Genomic DNA, 21,435 nt, shown 5'->3' on the forward strand with positions numbered 1-21,435 from the left:
CCTCCCATTGTTCTCCGACCTTCCTTGAGACCATGGTCTCTTCTGGGTATCAGTGAACAGGCTCTGGATAATATGCTATAAAAATTATTACTAATATATCACAGGTACTTACCGCCTTCCAGAAACTGTGCAGAGCCAATCTATACATTGTATCATTTAATTCTTAAATAAGAATTATTTACCCTGTTAGGTAAATATTGTCTTCAATATACAAATTTTAAAAAAATCTTATGAATAAAGGAATTTCTCAAAGTCAGCCAGCTGAAAAATGGCAGAACTAGAAGTCAAACTGAAACCTTTCTGATGTCAAAGGCTTAGCTTTTATCTATTGGCTTAAATAAAAGGAGAGAAGCCTTTATTAATGTGGTAGCTAATTTCAAATTGTCCATCCCAGGTGCTAGAATGCCTTAATTCAGTTCATGTGTTTGCCTAGGTGATAGATGAAGCGAGATCATTTTCCAAATCTTTTTTTTCCCCTGTAATTCTATTTCTCAAGACATTTTGATCATTTTTGACAGCAAAACAACTGGCACATGTCAATGAAAAACAAGAAGGAAAGGTTTTCCACTTCTCCTTTATCCTTAAGTGAAAACAGTATGGGATATTACAACTATATGTTCATATAAAAACACTGACAAATTGCAATCAAGAAATGTAGATCCAGGCAGGCACACACCTGTAATCCCAGCAGCTAGGGAGGCTGAGGCAGGAGGATGGTGAGTTCAAACCCAGCTTCAGCAATTTATGGAGGCTATAAGCAACTCAGTGAGACTCTGTCTCTAAATAAAATATTTAAAAGGACTGGGGATGTGACCCAATGGCTAAGCACCCCTGGGTTCAATCCCTGGTACCGAAAAGAAAAAGAAATGTAGATATGGGTGGGAAAGGGTGAGGTTTTGGAAGTCCTGAAACCATGCATCCTAGAAGCTGCTTTTTCTCCAGCCCTCGCAGGCTCTACTGAAAGGGTCTGTGAATTCAGTTTATCACAACGGGAGATGGTGGCATTTTATCCTGATGAACTGTTTATTAGATTCATTAGCAATGATCTTTCTTTTTTTTTTTTTTTTTTTTTTTTTTTTTTTTTTTAATTGCGGTGCTGAGGATAGAACCCAGGGCCTTGGGCTTGCAAAGCAAGCACTCTACCGACTGAGCTATCTCCCCAGTCCCTAGCGATGATCTTTCCCCATGCTCACCTACTGTGCCTGCAGCAGACCATGCGGGAAGGTGAGTGCTCTGCTTGGAAACCAGCTCATCCTATGTTTCCTCACCTAGCGTCTTGATGGCGGATGTGGAAGATCTTATCCGACAGCAGACTTCCAATGACACCATAAGCCCCCGGGCCTCCTCTTCATACTATGAACAGTATCACTCACTCGGTGAAGTAAGTTATGACACTGCTCTTACTGCCTTCATTTAACCTGCATTGCCATTTCCACCATGAGCAACTGCCAACGAACCATCACGGGTGAAGATGTTAAAAAAAAAAAAAAAAAGGACACTTAAGGTTCATTATATGATGGTAACTAATTCTTCTGCAATATCTTCCCTGAGAAGATTGCATCCTATTTGGTAAACTGCCTCTCAAAAGGATATTTGTCCACAGTTAAAAGTATTTTTAGCTCCTGGGAATACCACTGCACGCTAAAGAACAATGGAAAATAAAACTTAGACGCTTTTGATTGAAGCAGCCACAAAAAAATCACCAGTCCCAATACTCATGTCTCCTTGGACTGTGACCCTAATTTTACTCTTCCTGAATAATTGCCAGATTACCTCACTGAATTAAAGCAATATATTCACTTATTGTTAATACAGTGTAAATAAATGCATGTTATTCCCCTGAGGAGGAACCCACTTAAACTTATACGGTAATAATCATAATCACAATCATACAATGCCTGTGTTTTAACCTTTAAGAAACTGGATTTCTGTTCTATTAGTACTTATAGGTTCTAGTCTTTCTAGAGGGAACCTGAAAATGTTGCCCATGTTCAGTTGCTTTCACATGGTGCACTAAGAGTCATTTCTCTTATTTGTTCGTTAAAGGGTAAATACCTCAGATAATTTTCTCTTTTATACCCTATCATAAAACACCTTGATAACTCTTGTTCTTGCTTCGGAGCATGCTGCTATATTGCCTGATTTACATTTTTTAAAATCATTTTTGACTACGTTCCCAGTAACTTTTAGGGATCCACTTCCATGTTTTTTAGACACCTAAGACTTGGGTAATAAAAATCAATTTTATATTTAATCTTTAGGTACATCTGCTGCTTTCCATTTGGTTACACCCGAGCTCAGTCTGCTTCTAGAATCCATGTGCCTGGCTGATGGCTGAGGATCTTAGAATGGCATCTGCGCCTTTACCTCTTGTACTCTGCTCTGTTTCATGCAGGCCACTTAACCTTAGCCTCTGTCACCAGCGGTGCATAACAAACTTGATGCTGAGATGCTAGGATGACATGGTTTCCAAAATGCAGAAGGTGAAAGTGTCACTACTGTGTTGAGTTTCATGGGGAAAAGGGGAGTTCCTTAAACCGAAGCATTTTTTAATATTTCTAAAAATATATTTTAATAATTTTGTTCAAAAAAGTTATGTTTTCTTGCCAAATCCTAAAGAAAGAGTTGGAATGACATGAGAAGAACAAACAAATATGCAACTGTGTTCATCAGCTAGGGATTCCATGACAAGAATGGACAGTGTGGTTTCAACAATGAAGTGTGTTTGCTCGCGGTTCTGGAGACTGGAAGTCCCAGGCCAAAATACTGGCAGACTTGGTTTCTTCTGAGGCCTCTCTCCTTGACATGAAGTGGCTGACTCTTTCTTTGTGCATCCACATCCCTGGTGACTCTTTCTGTCCTTATCTCTTTCTTCTAAGGACACCAGTCAGATTGGATTAGAGTCTACCTTAAGGGCCTCATTTTCACTCAATCACTGTCTCCAAGTTCAGTCACCTTCCGAAGTACCAAGGTCGGGGTTTTAACATATGAATTTGGTGGACACAATTCAATCCATCACCATGTCATTGCAGAAAATATTTGGGACTTCTCTCCTGCCCTCACATACTTCTAATCCTTTCATAGGAACCATGGTGATCTTGCTCTTAGGTAATTCCTGAGTCTTTCCTTCCCCTTCCACAGTGATCTTTTTATCAGCCCTCCTCACAAGATGACCCAATGGGTAGGAAATTTTCTTTCATCACACCAGAAAATTTTAAGTAATTCACTGGAGTGAGGAACATCAATATTGAATAGCCAGAGAATATTTCTTAAAACAAAGAGTGAGAACCAAGAGTTCATCAAAGGCTGTTTCCTTCATTATCCCAGGTTAGAGTGTGAAGTGAGTTACATTTGCTAGTGAAGCTGACTTTATATGACACAGCCTCCCCTACTGGAAGAGCTATCAATGCTATAGGATAAGTTAGTATCAGGTAGTAGTCCTCTCAGGTGTATTCATACCTAGAAGAGTAATGCAGGAAGTGGAATTCCAATGAAGACATCCCTGCTGGCTTAATTTCAGATACCCCGACATTGGCAGTGTTGGTACATGTCAGCAGGTGGGGCCCCCCGGGGCCTCTTCGTTCTCTGCGTGGGGACAGCCCCTCACACACACCACTCATCAAAGGTCAGTGGCTCCAGCTCTCATTAACTAGGATTGCTACTCCTACTTGCTACTTGAAATTCCTTCTAGAAAAATTCCCAGAGGCAAAGCCAAGGCTCGACCATTCCCATTTCAGAAGCAGAAACAGCTCCAGAACTTAGTTTGGTTTTTCCTCCCACCATGATCTTGACAGAAACTGAAATACAAGCGCACCCCCACCCAGGAGGAGGTCCAGAATCAAACACTTCTCCAGAAGGAATGTTGTTTTCTCCACACTGTCCTCATCTTTGCCTCTTGCCAGTCCCCCAGCCTCACTGTGCCTGCGCAGTTCAGTGAGAAACAGGGACAGTGCTGTTTGTGCTGGGTAAAGACAGTGCCTTGGGCTCCCTTCACCTTGAAAAGCAAGTTTACTTTTTTGAAGTTTCATGTAAACGTGAACTCTTTTTTTAAATTTTATGTATTTATTTACTTATGGCACTGGGGATTGAACCCAGGGGTGCTTAACCACTGAGCCACATCCCCAGCCCTTTTTAGATTTTATTTTTTTAATTTAAATTTTTATTTTTACAGGCTGCATTTTGATTCATTGTACACAAATGGGGTACAACTTTTCATTTCTATGGTTGTACATGTAGATTCACATCATTTGTGTAATCATACATATACATAGGGTGACACTGTCTGTCTCAGATTACTATCTTTCCTTCCCCCACCCTCTCCCACCCCATTTTCCTCTACACCATCCAAAGTTCCTCCATTCTTCTCTTACCTGCCCCCGCTACTGCCCTCTTCTTATGTATCATCATCCACTTATCACAGAAAACATTCAGCCTTTGGTTTTTTGGGCTTGGCCTATTTCACTTAGCATAATATTATCCAACTCCATCCACTTACCAGCTAATGCTATAATTTTATTCTTCTTTATGGCTGAGTAATATTCCATTGTGTATATATAAAACATGAACTCCTGAATGAATGGCAAGTCAGTCTCATACACCGAGACAGGGACTCAACATGATGAACTTATAAAGGTAACTTTTAGAGGTCATATAATACAGATTAACTTTTCCTATGTTTCCATTCATTTCTTGGTACTTTTCTACTCTTTCTCTAAATACCACATTGATCAAAACTTTGACTTTATTAATTTTTCTAAATAGAAGAAGAAACATCTCATTCCAAGTGTTTTAGTTTCTCACTTCTTCCATATACAAAGGTTTTAGAGGAATCTCCTTTCTCTGAAGAAGTTGTCTGCTTCCCTTGGTCAGGAAATACTTTGAATTCATCCTGTGACTAACCTGTGACTTCTGTTTGGACAGATCTATTCTTGGATAGAAGTTATAACTAAGCGGTATCCTGAGATGCTTAAAAAAATTCACATTGGATCCTCATATGAGAAGTACCCACTGTATGTTTTAAAGGTATGTTGTAAGGAAAGTCATCGATCTTTCAACTTGAAGGGGGTATTAGTTCTCTGGCAGTATTTGTTATAACTTGGATCCCTTTTTGTTTAAGTTCCAGAAGTATTTGTATTTCAATTATTCCTCAACTCTAATATCCAGCTACTTAGGAGTTTGCTACTACTGTTAAATCTTTTCCTTTAATGATATATTAAAGATGTAAGAGGGAAAACCCCAGTTCTAGAATCAACTCTGTGTTTATGTGATGTTAGATAAGCTGTTTAACTTGACGTGGGCTTCATTCAACACCCACGTTCATTCAATGAAGGAAGTGGCCTGGGTTATTTTTCAAGCACTGGTTTTGTTTATACTACTGCCATTGCATTCTGACTGACTTAGTCTGAGAAAAACAGACACAGAGAGAGAAAGAGAGCAAGTGAGAGAGGAGTCTATTATTGAACAAACATTACTGCGACTTTTTAAACAAAAGTAAGAGCTGAACAACCAAACATAGGAAAACTGGGAACCAGGGCAAGGACATCTGATAAAATGATGATCCATTTTAATGAACATGATGTTTTATGTTCCCGTCATAATCCATTTGGTTATTTTCAGTTGCGAAATCTTATGGGAGAGAATATAATCGACCCATACCACCATGGACTGGGTGTTTTCTCTCTTGAATAAATTGATCTAGTAAAGGTCAGCGAATGTAGCCACTGGGAGAATTTTCGGAGGTATAACCATAATATTTCCTGACTGTTACAGTTTCTAATTCTGTATTTCTGTCTTCTATCACTCTCTCCCTTAAAAATATTTAGAGAGACTCTGAAAAAAATATAATCACTGGAAAAGTACATTTTCTTTAGTAATATCAAATTTACACACAAACCAGATAGGTGAGCCTCTTCAGTCACCCAAAGACAAGACTTTGTGTCAGAATTTCTCGATTTCGATCTGTCCCTGCAAGAGCTTACAGTGCAAACTCAAGACAGACCTGTGAAATGTTGAGTCCTCTTAGTTGTGAAGTCAGTCAATCAGATTAGATCCATGTAATCACATACATATCTGCCAGTGATGCTTATTTCAGCCATGTTGTGTGTACTTCTTGGAACCTGGATGTCTGGAATCTAAAAGAACACGTTGGTAAAGCATGCATCCTGGGTGCTTTATTCCTCCTCTTACTTGACCAAGGATTGTACATAATATGAGTCTGTAGGGTTCCTCCCTATTCCCAATGAAAATAGAAAGATCAAGTAAGGACTAATCTAGGCAACTCTGGATTTTCTTGACAGAACACAGATTGAATCAGCTGGGTAATTCTGTTGACTGCGCAGTTTGATCGCTCATGGTCATTTGACACTTACTTTCTTCTAGGATATTGCTAGTTGCAGGTTACCAAAAACCCTCCTGGAGTGGTTCAGATGGCAATATTTAACTCTCCTTTTCTTGTTTTGAAATTATAACTCTACATCTTTGTTAGATTTTTACAACACTCTTTTCCTTTCACTCCATACCCCCAAATTCTATTGTAACTAATTTTTCAAATCAATTAAAGTATGATTCATTGTGAAGGTGTTGTTGAGAACTCTCCGGAAGACATCATTGAGAAAAGGTTGAGACTTCTAATTCCGGAGAGTTCATATTGCCATGCTGTCGATCAGAAAAAAGTTTTAGTCTCTTGAGCTATTAGTATCAGTTTATGTGAAGATAGAAGTGTGCTTCTTCCTGTGTGAAGTGGGGAAATAGTTTACACGTAAAGAGTGTGCTCTCTGGGACAATGGTGAGGGAGTGTGTCTCCTTGTGTATCTCCACACCTCCAGCAGAAGGCTGCCCACCCAACGCACACTCCTTGATCTCTAAGGAAGCGTGAACATATGGCCCCAAGTACTTGTTCTCTGTCCTCTCTTCTACACTTCCACATGCAGCTCCACTAGATAATTTTGGGGGGATAAAAGTTGCTTTAAGTCAAGAGTTCGGACTTCAGTCCTCAGCCCTGACTTGGTGTCATTACTGTGACCACTAGCTAGCATCTCTTAATCTCTCTGGCTTTTAAAATTTTCCTTAAAAATTAATTATTAGCACTATAGATATGAAAGTTATTATACGGAGGCTTTCAATTTTGTCACTTTTGGGGTTTCTTTGAGCAGGTTTCTGGAAAAGAACAAAGAGCCAAAAATGCCATATGGATTGACTGTGGAATCCATGCCAGAGAATGGATCTCTCCTGCTTTCTGCTTGTGGTTCATCGGTTATGTAAGTCTTCCCATCCCCTTATGCCAATGTTTCTAAATATAGGGTCCAAGATCACAGGTGTCAGAATCAACTGGGCTGTAAGTAAAATGCATTTTTCCAGGTCACATCCCAGAATTCTTGACTCAAAATCTGCAAGTGAGACTTGAAAGCTAGGATGCTTACAAGCTTTCCGAGTGAACTTCACGCACATTAACTGTGATTTCAAGCATTTAAATCACCCTTAAGATTGTTGATCTTTTCCTCCCTACATTTCTATCTGTAGCTAAATACTGGAAAGTAATTAAGAAACAGAATGCTATTTATAGTATGTTTACCAAGTAGAAGAAATGTCTGAAGCAATTATCTAAGTTGGATCTCAATTTTCTCTCTTCCTCCTCCTCCTCCTCCTCCTTTTCCTCCTCCTCCTGTCTGAGTCGTAGTATGGATATCTTTTGCCACACTCTGCCCTCGAGAAGTCAGCGTGAATCATACCCTTACAGGGCAGATAATGTTTTTACATTTGCTATAGTAGGGAATTCTGTCCCTGATGAAAAGGGATTGGCATCAAAAAAAGCTATATATGACTAACAGTGTGCCAAAAACGTAAAACACAGAATGAATATAATCCTCCAAAATTAAAATGAAATCCTCTAAAATGAAAACAGAAACTTTATGCTTCAAATCCTATAAAATAGATACATATCACCTCACTGATTGAAACACAGGATCATGCCACTGGAAAAGTAAGTCAAAACATGTGTCCTTCTGAAAATGGTTATTATAGTCTTTGTATTCACAAATACCAGTGACACAAAATAGTTGAGCTGAGAAATTAAGAGACTGCCACTTAGATCTGTCTTAACAAATGTGGTACATCAAAAATAAAGTTATGCCACTTGCAATGGCATATGCCCATAATCCCAGCAGCTCAGGAGGCTGAGGCAGGAGGATCTGGAGTTCAAAGCCAGCCTTAGCAATTTATTGAGGCCTTAAGCAACTCAGTAAGACCCTGTCTCTAAATAAAATATAAAAAAGAGCTGAGGATGCGGCTCAGTGGTTAAGTGTCCCTGGGTTCAATCCCCAGTGCTTAAAAAAAAAAGTAAAGCTATTTCTGCACCACTGGGTCTTGACAAATGCCAACACCTCTATCCATGTTCACTTGCCTTAGCATCTTCCCTTCTGCACAGATGGGAGCTGCAGCATCCCTGAGTCCACCAAGGACCTTCCAATAACCACTGGCACTACCTGAATCAAATGGGATTGGTCCCAACTGACCAGACCCTAACACAGCCCAATCATTGGATAATCTTAAACTTCGCCCAAGTTAGACAGTTTTAATGAAGGGAGCAGATGTTAATGGAGAAAGGTACAAGAGAGAGAGAAAGAACATTAATTTTTTATCCTATTGTTGAACCTGAAAAGGGCTAGAAATAAACTCTAATTCATGTTGGTAAAATTGTGCCTAATAGATGCCCTTCCTCTCTGTTATACATCCTACCCTCTATTCTACCCACTTGCTAAATCTTTGTAAGATTAATTTGTTTATTCCACAAATATTTATAAATTGACCATGAGATTCTAGACCCTGGAGATACAACAGGGAGCAAGATACAGCCCAAGTATTTTGCCTCCACAGTATAAACCAGATTTTTATGGCCCATGTCAACATAGTCAAGAAGTTCTATTGAATGGACGTTTAAGAAGTTTCATCCTAGCCTATCTCAAACTAATCCAGATCATCTGACTATCACAATGGTTCAAACCATTGTAGGAGGAAAACTAAAATAAAATATTTGGTTTTAATATTTTTTTGGGGAGGGGCAGGTACCAGGGATTGAACTCAGAAGACCACTGAGCCACATCCCCAACCCTATTCTGTATTTTATTTAGAGACAGGGTCTCACTGAGTTGCTTAGTGCCTCACTTTTGCTGAGGTTGACTGAACTCACAATCCTCTTGCCTCAGCCTCCCAAGCCACTGGGATTACAGGCATGTGCCTCTGAGCCCAGTAGCTATAAGATTTTCAATAGATTTTTTTACTTCTAAAAATCAGTAAGCTCAGAGGGGAACTGAAGTCTTCGTTTTTAAATCTCAGTCTCTTCCTCGATTCATTAAAAGTTGCAAAACCCATATAGTCTGGTCTCAGTGAGGGAGGTAGAACACTTATGGAAACTCGGGGCACATCATCTCTCTGTGTGCCTCCCATTGGTTCTCAAGAAGTTAAAGTCAGATCCTTTCTATTTCTGCAAAGGTGGTAGTGGAGACTGGGTGTGTGCATGTTTGCAGTGCCATAGCCAAAACCCAGCACAGGGTCTGGCACACTGTAAGAGCCCAGTGAATATGTGCGCAGTACTTTCTATACCAACGGGCTTTTCTCATTACTAACCTCACTCCACACCTCTGCCATGGAGAACTCGAATCTAACCGCGCACCTAGTTGACGACTTTCCAACCTCAGTACCTTCATGGAATTCTCTCTGCTTCTCCTCGCTTTAGCTGATACATGAGTTGCTAAGGACACTGCCTCACACTCGCTCTGCCAAGTACAAGGGCTGCTCTTTCACATTATCAGGTGTCCAGTGGCTAGGAGGAGTGGGTCCACAGTCCCATCCTAACATTGCCATTGTTTTCTTTCTCCCTTGAACTTCATCATCTGGTTGCACCACCCTTGATTCTTCTTGCTATTGCCATCTACTGGCTTCTAGATAATTCCCTCGTTCACAGTTCTTTATTCTCCTCCACAACTTGCTGTCATTCAAAATTTGAGTGTGAGATTCATCTATCAACCTTCTTCTCACCTCCTTGAATTTTGCCACATTAAACCTCACTTCAACCCTGGCTTAGTGAATTTCTCCCAGGACTGTCCTCTGAATGCCAGAGAGAATGCTCTCCCTGATCCTTACATCCAAAATATGGCCATAGAAAAGACAAGGAAGAAGCCATTTAATCTGATTTAATTTCCTCTTCTGTTCCTCTCATTTCTTATACCTGCTATGCATCTTTTTTTAAAACTTATCATTATTAACCATAGTAGATTTCCAGTCCAGGAGTATAGACTTTCTTTCTAATTTATCAGCTCCTTTCCAGGACCCTTGTTTTTACTAATTGTTCGGGGTCACATCATAAACCACTCACTCACCCGAATCCTCAATTACTTGCCCCCACTCCCCTGCCTATTGACCTGCTCTTCAGGAGTTTCAACCCTAAACACCCCAGAATTAATTATCCTTCTTTTGAGACATCATGTATATCCTGGCATTTATTATAACACATAAGGCATTGAATTACTGCTCTCTCTTTTCCAACCGTTAGCTTTTGAAGGTAGAAGCTACTCTTAAGGTCATTTTTTGTGCGTGTTCCTATAATCTAGTATATTGTTTGGTGCACATAATCAGTGCCCTCCTTCCCCTGTGGAATTCAAAATTTCAATTACTGCTTTAGGTTTAGACTGAAATATAAACCTGGGGTCCAGAGGGTACCTACATAGTACCTACCACTGAGCTAAGTGCTTCATTGCCATTGAACAAGGTCTGAACAATATATACATACGTGGAAATTGAGTAAAGACTGAGACCTACTCTCCTTTCTGTATTTTTAATGGTAAACTGTATCAACAGTTTATTTACAATTTTTCCATGCATTGGGTCCCATGTGCTTTTATGTCCTAATATACTCTGTGAAATGGTGATGGGTTCTAGTGTTGGGAGGTATTATTGTTGTTCAGCATCATGTAAAAGACAAAGCTGCAGTGTACCCGAGACCAGCGGAGTCATTCTCTGTCACAGGTCCTGCTGGCAGGAATCCATCTACATTCACTGTCCTCCTGTAGTCGCTCACTCCCCCTCCCTCCCTTGCTCCTCTCTGGCAGCCTATCTTCATCTTTCTTCTTTCCCTTTAAGAGCAGGACTGCCATTTCACTTATATTACCTTCCTTGTTGGGAAATCAGACCTTCGACAAATATTTATGTGCTGCATTTTAGGTGTCAAGTATAATTCTTTCAGCTGCCTACCTCATTAAGAGTGATCCATTCAGTAGATGTAAAACTGACTGTAAATACATTCACAGAATACTCTGAGAACACACTAGCTAACATATGCTTAGAGAGTTCCATAATATTCTAACCAAAGTTGATAGTAAACAATTTTATTAGTACTGGGGAATGATGCTGGATAAATTATATTGTTATGCTGTATGCATGTAACAACAAATGTAACAACAAATTCCACCACTAAGTACAACTATAATTCACCAATAAAAAATATGGAGAAAATATAATAAAATGTACTGTGATTTCTGGTGGGAAAAAAAGAATTTTATTAGATGTATGAATATGTTCAAGTTACCTAAAATGTTCTTTTAAAAATCATGTCTTTAACCACAGTTGAGAGTACTAAGAATTATACAATTTATAGTATTTTACAGGTTACATTACTTTAGTGGCACAATTAGGTAATCTCTATTGTATGCTTTCGAAGTATAAATAATTGGGAAAATATCAAATCTGGAAATATTTTTTAAAGTAATAACATTATTCACAGTTAAGAATTTTTTTTTAATTCCTCTGTTTCTATAATCTTGCCCCTAACCTCTAGAATGCTGGGAAAGGAACACAGGTTTGGCCAATCACCCAGTACACTCCAATTTTGTCCCCTTTAAATGATCAGAAAAATATCCAAAGTCCCAAGAATGTTGTAAAACCATCCAACTGCTCCATTCAGGTCAACCTTATGTCAGGGCCCATTTCTCCTCCAGCAGCACTGAGAAGTCCCCTTGTCACATGCTTCCTTCTATCTTTCCTTTCAACCATACCTCTCCCCTGCAATCCTGGTTTTACCTTGCCATTGCATCTCAGATCATCACCAATTCCTACTTACTTTGGATCCTCATCTCTGAATGAACACCTAGACAGACCTACCACCTCCCTGGATAAGGCTTTTGTAGCAGATCCAAAAAGATATCCACGTACCAAGGAATTTGGTTAAACCCCTACATTACATCATGTGTAACAATTAACTCAAAATGCATCAGAGACAAAAATGTAAAAGCTGAAAACATAAAACCCATAGAAGAATACTCTTAGAAGTAAATCTGTACAACTTTGGATTAGGCAATGAATTATTAGAGATGATACCAGAAGCAGAGACAAACACACGTACGCACATACACACAAAGAGATGAGGTTACCAAAATTAAAAGCTTTTGAGTTTTTCAAAGGACACCATCCAGAATCTCAAAAGACAATTCATGGAATGGGAGAAAATTTTTGCTAAATACATGTGATAAAAGACTTATACTCAAGATATTTAAAGAGTTCATCCAAATCAACAATAAAAAAACAACTCAATTTAAAAATGGGCAAAGAATCTGAATAGACCATTCTCCAAAGAAGAGACACAAATAGACAAAGAAAACTGTAAATGAAGAGATGCTCAATAGCATTAGACATTAGGGAAATGCAAGTCCAAGCCACAATGAAGTACCTGTCAAATTCAATAGTATGGCTAAAATAAACAAGACAGAGGACAAAAAAGGCTACATAATAACAAGTGGGGAAATTGTAATGCTTGTTAATTCCTGTTGGGATTGTAAAATGGTGCTGCTACTTTGGAAGTTCCTCAAAAGGTAGAATTACTATATGCATACCTGAGATAATGGAACACATTAGCTTACAAAAGTTTATAACAACACTATTCACAATAGTCAAAAGTGGAGACAACTCGGATGTCCATAAACTTGTGAGTGGACAAACAAAATATGGTGGAATGTCGTCTTAGTCAGTTCTTTTGTCACTGTGATCACAAATCCTGACAAGAACGAATAAAGAAGAAATTTAGTTGGCTCATGGTTTCAGAGGTCTCAGTCCATAGACACCAACCAATTCCACTGTTCTGAACCCAAGATGAGGCAGAACATCGTGGTCCAAAAGTATGGTGGAGGAATGTAACTCAGGACATGACCACCAGGGAGCAGAGAGTAAGAGTTCCATTCACCCAGAACAAAATATAAACCCCAATGGTACACCCCAGTTGACGTACCTCCTCCAGTCACACCCCACCTGCCTAAAGTGACTTCCCAGTGAATCCATTCAAGTGGATTAATGCAATGATTAGATTAAGACTCTTGTAACCCAATCCTTTTATCTTTAAACTCTCATGCATGAGCTTTTGGGGACACCTCATATCTAAACCATTATCATTCAGCATTGACAAGAAATGAAATATTGATTCATGCTACAGTTTAGATGAATCTTTAAAACATTACACTAAGAGAAACAAACCAGGCACAAAAAGCTACATAGTTTATGCTTCTGTCTATATGAAATGTCCCAAACCAGAAAATCCACACAAAAAGATGACTAGTTTTTGCCAAAGGCTGGGGGATGTGGAAGGAGTGGGAAGGAGAATGATTCTTAATGGTTATGGATTGTTTTGTGGGAGGATGGTGTTAAAAATGTTCTGGATCAAATAGTGGTGATGGTTGTATAACTCTGTGAATAAACTGTAAGCGACTGAATTTCACACTTTTAAACAGTGAATTTTTCTGGTTTGTCAACTGTATTTCAATGATTTTGTTAAGGAAAAATAGCTGTCTCTACCTCTGGGATGGCCACTGCAGCCACCGTGAAGGCAGGACTAGGTGCACAGAAGACTAGTGCAGCCCATTCTCTCCCATGATCTGGAGCCTGCCTATACATAAAAAATTCCAGGCTAACCCAGATCATCTCTCAGAGCTGAACTTTTTGCTGGAAGACTCATCCAACCAATGCTAAGGTAGAAAAATAAAGAGAGAAGCAAATAAAGAAATCCACCATCCCATGTCTGTTGAAAATTCAGCAAACATTGAAAAATTAAAATGACAAATGCATCAGTACTTGGAAAGTAAGAGATTCTCCTGATATTGTTCTAAGGATAAAATGCTACATTTGGTGCTGAAAAATGACACTAACAAAGATTTACAAATTTGTAGCACAACCATTTATGTAACTACTTGCCTAACTATTTAAAAAGTGGCTTTCTCATTCTCTAAATTTTGTTTCCTTTTATTAAGTTTTTATTTCTGACCTGTAATAGAGTAAAACCACAACTTGTGTTTTTTTCTTTCTTTCTCTCATGCTTCATAAATGATTATCCTGATAAAAAAAGTTTAATGACTTATGATTATTAAATGGAAACATGGATATAGTGTTTTAAATATTTAAAGGGGAAATGGTAAAGTTTTAGCTACAGCTAAGGTAGGTTTAAAAAAACACTTTATCAATAATGAAAAAAGCATTTCTTACCAATATCTTTTATAAAGTTTAAGGCAACAATTATAAATGAATCCACAAATTGAAAGGGAGCAATATTGCAACAATTAAAAATTTAAGAAAAAAATTTGCCCAAGATGAATTTATTTAACCAGTCAGAACTTGTTCCTGTGGTTCTCCTGCCTATATATTTGGTCATTTTGGAACAGACTTTGTGGATGCCCTTGGATCATGCTGAAATGTATGACTCAAAACTGTTATGAGTCTAAAGCAAAGGAAAACATTTCAGATGGTATGTATTAGAACTCAGATTGAGTACCTAGGAAAAACTAACACAGATTTTAAAGTACTCAATTCTAGCAAACATTAAACTTCACAACAAATTCTAAAGACAACACAGAAAATATCATCTAATCAGGTGGGGGAACAAGACAAGGTTAGTGTAAGTTCTGATAAGAATTATTGAAAGAGGAGCTGAACTGTATATAGGTTTTTGCTTCCTTAAATCTTTATAGAGGTATTTAATAAAGCCTTATTTCTGTTTTTTGAAGGAAAGCTTAAATAATGTATGGTTCTGGGACTGGGGATATAGCTTAGTGGTAGCGTGTACAAGCCCCTGGGTTGGATTCCCAGCACAGCAAATAAATAAATAAGTAAATAAATAAGTAAATATTGTTGTGTTTTCTGACTCCGTTAAATAGGAAGAAAATGTGCAGAGCATTTACCACCACTACTTCAGTCCTTTTAAGGAATATTCTTCCTAAAAGTTAAATCTGCAAATTGGAACATGCCAAATGATTTTTTTAAAAAATAAAAGAAAATCACATATAAAACCAGACTTAAGTTTAGAAGGACTTAAGATGAGATGTTATCAAATGTATTTTATTTAATTTGTAGGTAACTCAGTTCTATGAGAAAGAAAAGCTGTATACCAATCTTCTGAGACACGTGGATTTCTATGTTATGCCAGTAATTAATGTGGATGGTTATGACTACACATGGAAAAAGGTAGGTGAAAGTGAAGAAAACAAAACATGCCTGCTTTGGGGATATAAGAATTACAGATTGAATTATTCATAGAAAATTCCTGAATCTTGGCACAAAGACCTGATTATTTAAAAAAATTTAATTTCTATTATGGAAAATTTAAATATAAATAAATGAACATACTTGTACAGTAACCTCCTATGTTTTCATTACACAGCTTCAAGTACAATCAACTTGTGTTAGTTACCTTTCCATCACTGTGACAAAATACCTGAGAAAATCAATTTAAAAGAAGGAAAAGTTTATTTTGGCTCATGGTTTTAGTCCATGGTCCCTTGGCTTTGTTGCTTTGGGGTCTGTGTCAAAGCAGAACATCATGGTTGGTACATGTGGTGGGCAAAGTTGCTTAACTCATCGTGACTGGGAAGCAGAGTGAGCAAAAGGAGGACCTAGGTCCCAATATCCCCTTCAAGGCATCACCAAATGTCTTGACTTTACCTCACTGGGCCATGCCTCCTAAAGGCTCCCCGACTCCCAATCGTCCCACAATCTGGGAACCAAGACTGCAGCACATGGGCCACTGAGGAATGTTTAGAATCCAAACCTGAACACAACCCGTGGCCAACTTCATTCTGTCTATAGCCACCATCCACTTCTACCTTCCTCATATTGTTTGAAGCAAATCACAGATACCATATCATTTCATTAATACATATTTCAGCATGCATCTGAAAAAGAAAAAGACTAACACATAACCACCTATCAGAAGAGGGCATCGAAACTCATGACTCATAGTTTTGAGTTGAGACACAAAGTTAAAATATTTTGCTTTTCTTTGAAGGAACTCAAAATCAGTCTATGTGTAAAATTGAGTTAAAGGAAACAAGATTAAACAAGAAGGTCCACAAGCAGCCTAGTGGAACCAAAGGCTGCAGAGACAGTGCTGCGATGATGGACAGAGGTGTGGGGTGGAGGAGAGACAACCGACCCTGGCCCCTGGGCTTTATAAATCCTGTATTTCCTCGAACTGCAAACACCACCCTGGTTATCTCTTTCTGTTTTGTTTCCTTAGAATCGAATGTGGAGAAAGAACCGCTCTTCCCATGAGAACAATCGTTGTGTTGGAACAGACCTGAATAGGAACTTTGCTTCCAAACACTGGTGTGGTAGGTTGCTTGCTTATTTCTAGTATTGCTGCTTCATTAAGAGGGTGAGAAAGGTTGGGAATTCAAACTAATTATAGGAGAGGCTCATCTGAGATGGGGAATAATTTAAATAAACTTTTGAGGTAAATGTAACACTATGAATGTTGATTAGAATCAGCAAATCACTTTACTCTTTCCTCCATACTGTTTTCTCATCTTTAAGATAAAAGGAGGTGGGACCAATTCTTTAAGTTCCCTTCGGACTTCAGAATTCCAGATTCTATTATCTTAGAATAAGATGAAGATCTTTCCTTAATTAATAAATAACACTCATCCTTAGGATATCACAAACCTGGGGTGGCAGTAGGACCTCTCTTTTTCAATTGTGCTGGTAAATGTTTACCTTCTATAGTGTTTGAAAACATTTTTCTTTTGTTTTCTCTCTTCACTTTTGTAAATTCTTTTATGAATAATACAAATAAGATACTAGCAAATAATTAAATAATAATGTAAAAAAATAGAAAGATAAGCACAGTGGGAATTTATCATTCTTTGATCTGAATGAGCTACAATGCCCAGTGAATACTGATTTGAGCACTTGAGAACAATCTGCTCTCAGGGAGGTAGGTGTTAGTTCATATTTTTTTTCCATAGTATTACTAATGCTATAAAACAAAGCTACATTGAACAATGAGTTTAAATCACCTGTATTTTTGAAAATGGGTACACATGACTCTGTGGGGACAAGAGAGAGATGCTATTGCACCCACAAAAACATCCTCATTTTCCCACACTTTTGCGTAATTCAGCACATGATCGCATGCATTTCCTTCAAAAGAAGAAAAATTTGTGATGTTGAACTTCATCACTATCCCAGAGCGCATGTGGCAGTCTCACCTTGCTCCTTTACTTCCTTCCCCTTCTAGATTAGAACTCCATGGGGGCTTTACCCAGCCCAACCTGGTACATGGAGGGCTCTCACAGAATGCTGCTTTCATGAACCTGTGAATGCATTTAGGTGCCCTGGGAGTTACAGATGCAGAAGGACAACAGAGGAAGGAGCTGTTAATCCTGATTTGGGTGTAAGGAAACCAGCCACTCAGGGTGTCTCCCTAGGAGCCATCCTTGAGATTGCCTAAGAAGGGTGTTCACAGGGACCCAAAGGCTGCTGTAGCACTGTTAACTATGCAGCGACTCAAAGTAGCAGCTGCTCATGTGAAAAATAATTCAAATAAATAGAGGGTTACTAAGTGTGAAGTAGTTCACATATTTCATCTCCTAGGTTTAACCAGCATACACTTTAAAAGTTCAGTCCCATCCTAGTCCTTTCTATGTTGCTAATAACGAAAGTCTACAGACTGGGGAAATTATAAAGAAGAGATGTTCATTTTGGCTCATGGTTGAGGTTCAAGGGTGAGGGGGTCACTCTGGTGCTGCCCTTCTTGCTGGTTGAATCCTGAAGTAGCATAGGACGTCACAGGGCAAGAGACAGGGAGTACTGGAGATATGTAGCCAAAATGGGGATTTTACAGGAGACCCACTCTCACTATAACCCATTCATGAGAACAGAGCCCTCATCACCTCTTAAAGGTGCCATCTCTTAATATCTCATAGAAGGATTAAATTTCAACTGAAGTTTAAAGGGGACAAACTAATTCAAACCACAGCAAGTCCCTTGTCCACGGACACATTCCAAATAAGTGACAGAGCTGGGATATAAACCCAGTCTGATTGGATTTTTCAGAATTCTTCTATGGCAATCTTTCTTCCATCATTTCCCTTTCAGAACTTCCTATTTTACTTTCAAGCTCTTTGCATGCTCAGTTGTACTTTTCACGTTGAAGTCAGTGTCCTCTTGTTGGAATAACCAGGCAGTCAAAATGTATTCTGTTATTGTTATCGAGAAATATCTCAGTCCCCTAATAAGCAGACTGTGGTTTTATTATATAACACAAGAGTTAAAAGCAGAAACAGCAAGCAGCAAATATAAAAGCAAGCATCCCCAATAGAACAAACACTAACATCTCTTCAGTGCTGTGTAAGCAAGACAGTGAGAAAGAATTAAATCTCTCTTCCTTGTCCATACAACCAGAATGTGCCTATGTGGTTCTTTACGTAAAAGAGCACATCAGGGAACTAACATGGACTACTTATTCATTTTTTATGCTCATTTTATTCTAAAGTATGTGTGTGTGTGTTTGGAGATGGGGTTAGGGGTAGGTTGCTGGGAGATATCTTAGTATACTCTGGCTGCCATAACAAAACAGCATAGGCTGTGTGAATTAAACAACAGAAATGTATCATCTCACAGTTCTGGAGGATAGAAGACCAAGATCAAGGTGCCAGCAGAGTGAGTTTCACCAGCGGTCTTTCTCATTGACTTGCAGATGGCCACCTTCTGGCTGTATCCTCACATGGTCTTTTCTCTGTGCAAGTACCTACTTGGTGTCTCTTTCCTTCTCTGTTCTTTTAAGGGTACTAGTCATGCTGGATTGATTAATGCCTCACTCTTAGAACTTAATTTAGCCTTATCACCTTGGAGATCCTATCTCTGAATACAGTTACATTGGGCATTAGGACCTCAACATACAAATCCAGTCCATACACAGTGGACATGAGGATCTCTGTTAAACTTCATAAGATAGCATCATTCATATTGTAAAATACTGAGTTAAACTACAAAGTTTTTGTACCATGGAAAATCTTCCATTTCTTTCATTGTGTTTTTTAAAATTATTTTTATTGTGGCAAAATATGTACATAAAGTTTGCCATTTCAAATTTTTTAAATTGCACAATTCAGTGACATTAATTACACTCACAATGTTGTGCAACCGTCACTACTATTTCCCAAACCATTTCTGTTTCTTAAATAGAAATTCTGTAATCATTAAGCAATATTTCTTTGTTCTCTACCCTCTCCCCAACCTCTGGTAATTTGACTTCCTATCTCTATGAAGTAGCCTATTTTAGACATTTCATAGTGCTCTTTGATTGATGTCTATCAATCAAAGAATACTTGAGCTTGAAGGGAAGTGGTAGCCAAGTGCCTCAAGTTATAGATGAGGCTCCTGAGGCTCAAAGAGATGTTAATGGTTTGCCCAGATTAACATGGCTGTTTAAGAGCAAAGCAGAGTCTCAGAAGCAAGTTTCCTGATTCTTTAGGACTTTTTCCACTAAAATATTTGAGATGTCTAGAATGACAGTCACAGAATGAGAGACTGAAGTTCACCATCCAGCGTAAACCAACAAATTATAAACAAGTTTAAAATAAAAACAAAGGGTTTCATTTGAGCGTAAAATAGGTTTGCGAATTGGGAAACAGTTTTCATGCTCCACCTAGGGAAGGTGGTCTTGTGTTTTTACAACAAGGAGATGTGGAAATGGCAGGTTAGAATTCTTTGGGAAAGATAAGTAAGATTGACACAAGTTTGGTGGTTGGAAACAGATGATAATCAGCGTTTTACACATTTTGTAAGTCCATTGAAATGTCCAGCTCAGGAGGCAATCTGGCCAATCTCATATTTTTCAAACCTTGCAAGGTATTATTAGATTTCAGAAAATTGTTCCACCTGGTTGATTCAATTCCCAAAATGATGCTGATGTGTGACAGTTTGCCCCTGTCAGCAAGTCTCTAAGGCCCAGAAAAGGATTTTTGCTCTCTATTTGACCATTCTCTAGTCATTTTGATTTTTATATTATCGCCAGTATAGTAGCCACTAATCAAATCTGTCTACTGAGCCTTGTCTGAATTGACACATATAGTGAGTATAAAATACACAGTGGAATCCAAAGGCTTAGTATAAGAGGGTAATGGAATGTTTTGTGAATGATTTTTACATCGATTTGAAATGGAGATGACTTTATATACATATAAAGGGTTAAAGAAATTATAATATTAACTTAATTTCAACTATTTCTTTTGACTTTCCTTAAAGTGGTTATTTGAAAATTTAAAATAAATATGTGACTTGCATTATATTTCAATTGAACAGTCCTAGTCTGAGGATTTATATTAGGGGACTGTGTCTCTTTCTGGTGTTTTCATGTCCTCCCCAGCCTCCATTCCCAATAAACAATCTTTATTCTGTATTTCTATGTATCAGGAAAAATAGGGCAAGGAAATTTAAAGGTGCCTGAACTATCAAAAATGGTTTAACCAAAATAAAATAGCAAATAAAAATGCCTGGAAAAGACTTTTTTAAAAAATAAAAAATCCTTGGAAAGGATGAGGATGTTCAGCACATTTCCTTGGGCAGAAAGAAAAATGCTTAAGGAATATCAAGATTGTTTTGTTGCAAATAACAGGAAGAAAGCAGAACATGCTCAAATTAAAAAGGAAGACTCTGTGGGATGTTGGAGTAGCCCATGGAGCCTAATGGCAGGGATGCAGCTGGACTTAGACACAGACAGGAACTGGCCTTGCAGCACTGGCCAAGTGATTCCTCTCTCTTCCCATTTCATCTCCATGATGCACAGTGGCTTTCTTTGGGTCCCAATTCATGATGATGATGATGATGATGATGATGATGATAAACAGCAGCAGTTATGGAACACAGACCATATGCTAGGCGCTGTGCAAAACACTTTGTATGAAGTAGCTCACTTAATCCTCATTCAATACTCATTTAATGTATAATTTTTCCATTTTGCAGATGAGAAAACTGAGGTATAGAACGGTTTAAAATGACTACCCAAGGCCATATGACTACTGAATGGAAAAGTCAAGAGTAGAACCAAGTGATGGGATGCTTAACAACATGTTACAGAGCCTCGTAGGGTGAAAGATGGTTACCACCAACGGTGTCAAAATTGCAACTCCT

At 38.4% G+C, this 21,435-nt stretch overlaps 1 protein-coding gene across 1 annotated transcript in view; it reads left to right on the forward strand.

The window, feature by feature from the left end:
• Window positions 1–21,435, forward strand: part of Cpb2 (carboxypeptidase B2) — a 53,029-nt gene that overhangs the window by 23,893 nt on the left and 7,701 nt on the right. The window contains exons 4-8 of the mRNA XM_047552065.1: window positions 1,273–1,381; window positions 4,921–5,022; window positions 7,152–7,256; window positions 15,379–15,489; window positions 16,541–16,634. Of these exons, the coding sequence (XP_047408021.1) occupies window positions 1,273–1,381; window positions 4,921–5,022; window positions 7,152–7,256; window positions 15,379–15,489; window positions 16,541–16,634 (521 nt within the window). The remainder of the gene's footprint in view (window positions 1–1,272; window positions 1,382–4,920; window positions 5,023–7,151; window positions 7,257–15,378; window positions 15,490–16,540; window positions 16,635–21,435) is intronic.

This window comes from Sciurus carolinensis, chromosome 5 (assembly GCF_902686445.1).
Source record: "Sciurus carolinensis chromosome 5, mSciCar1.2, whole genome shotgun sequence".
Lineage (NCBI taxonomy): Eukaryota > Metazoa > Chordata > Mammalia > Rodentia > Sciuridae > Sciurus > Sciurus carolinensis.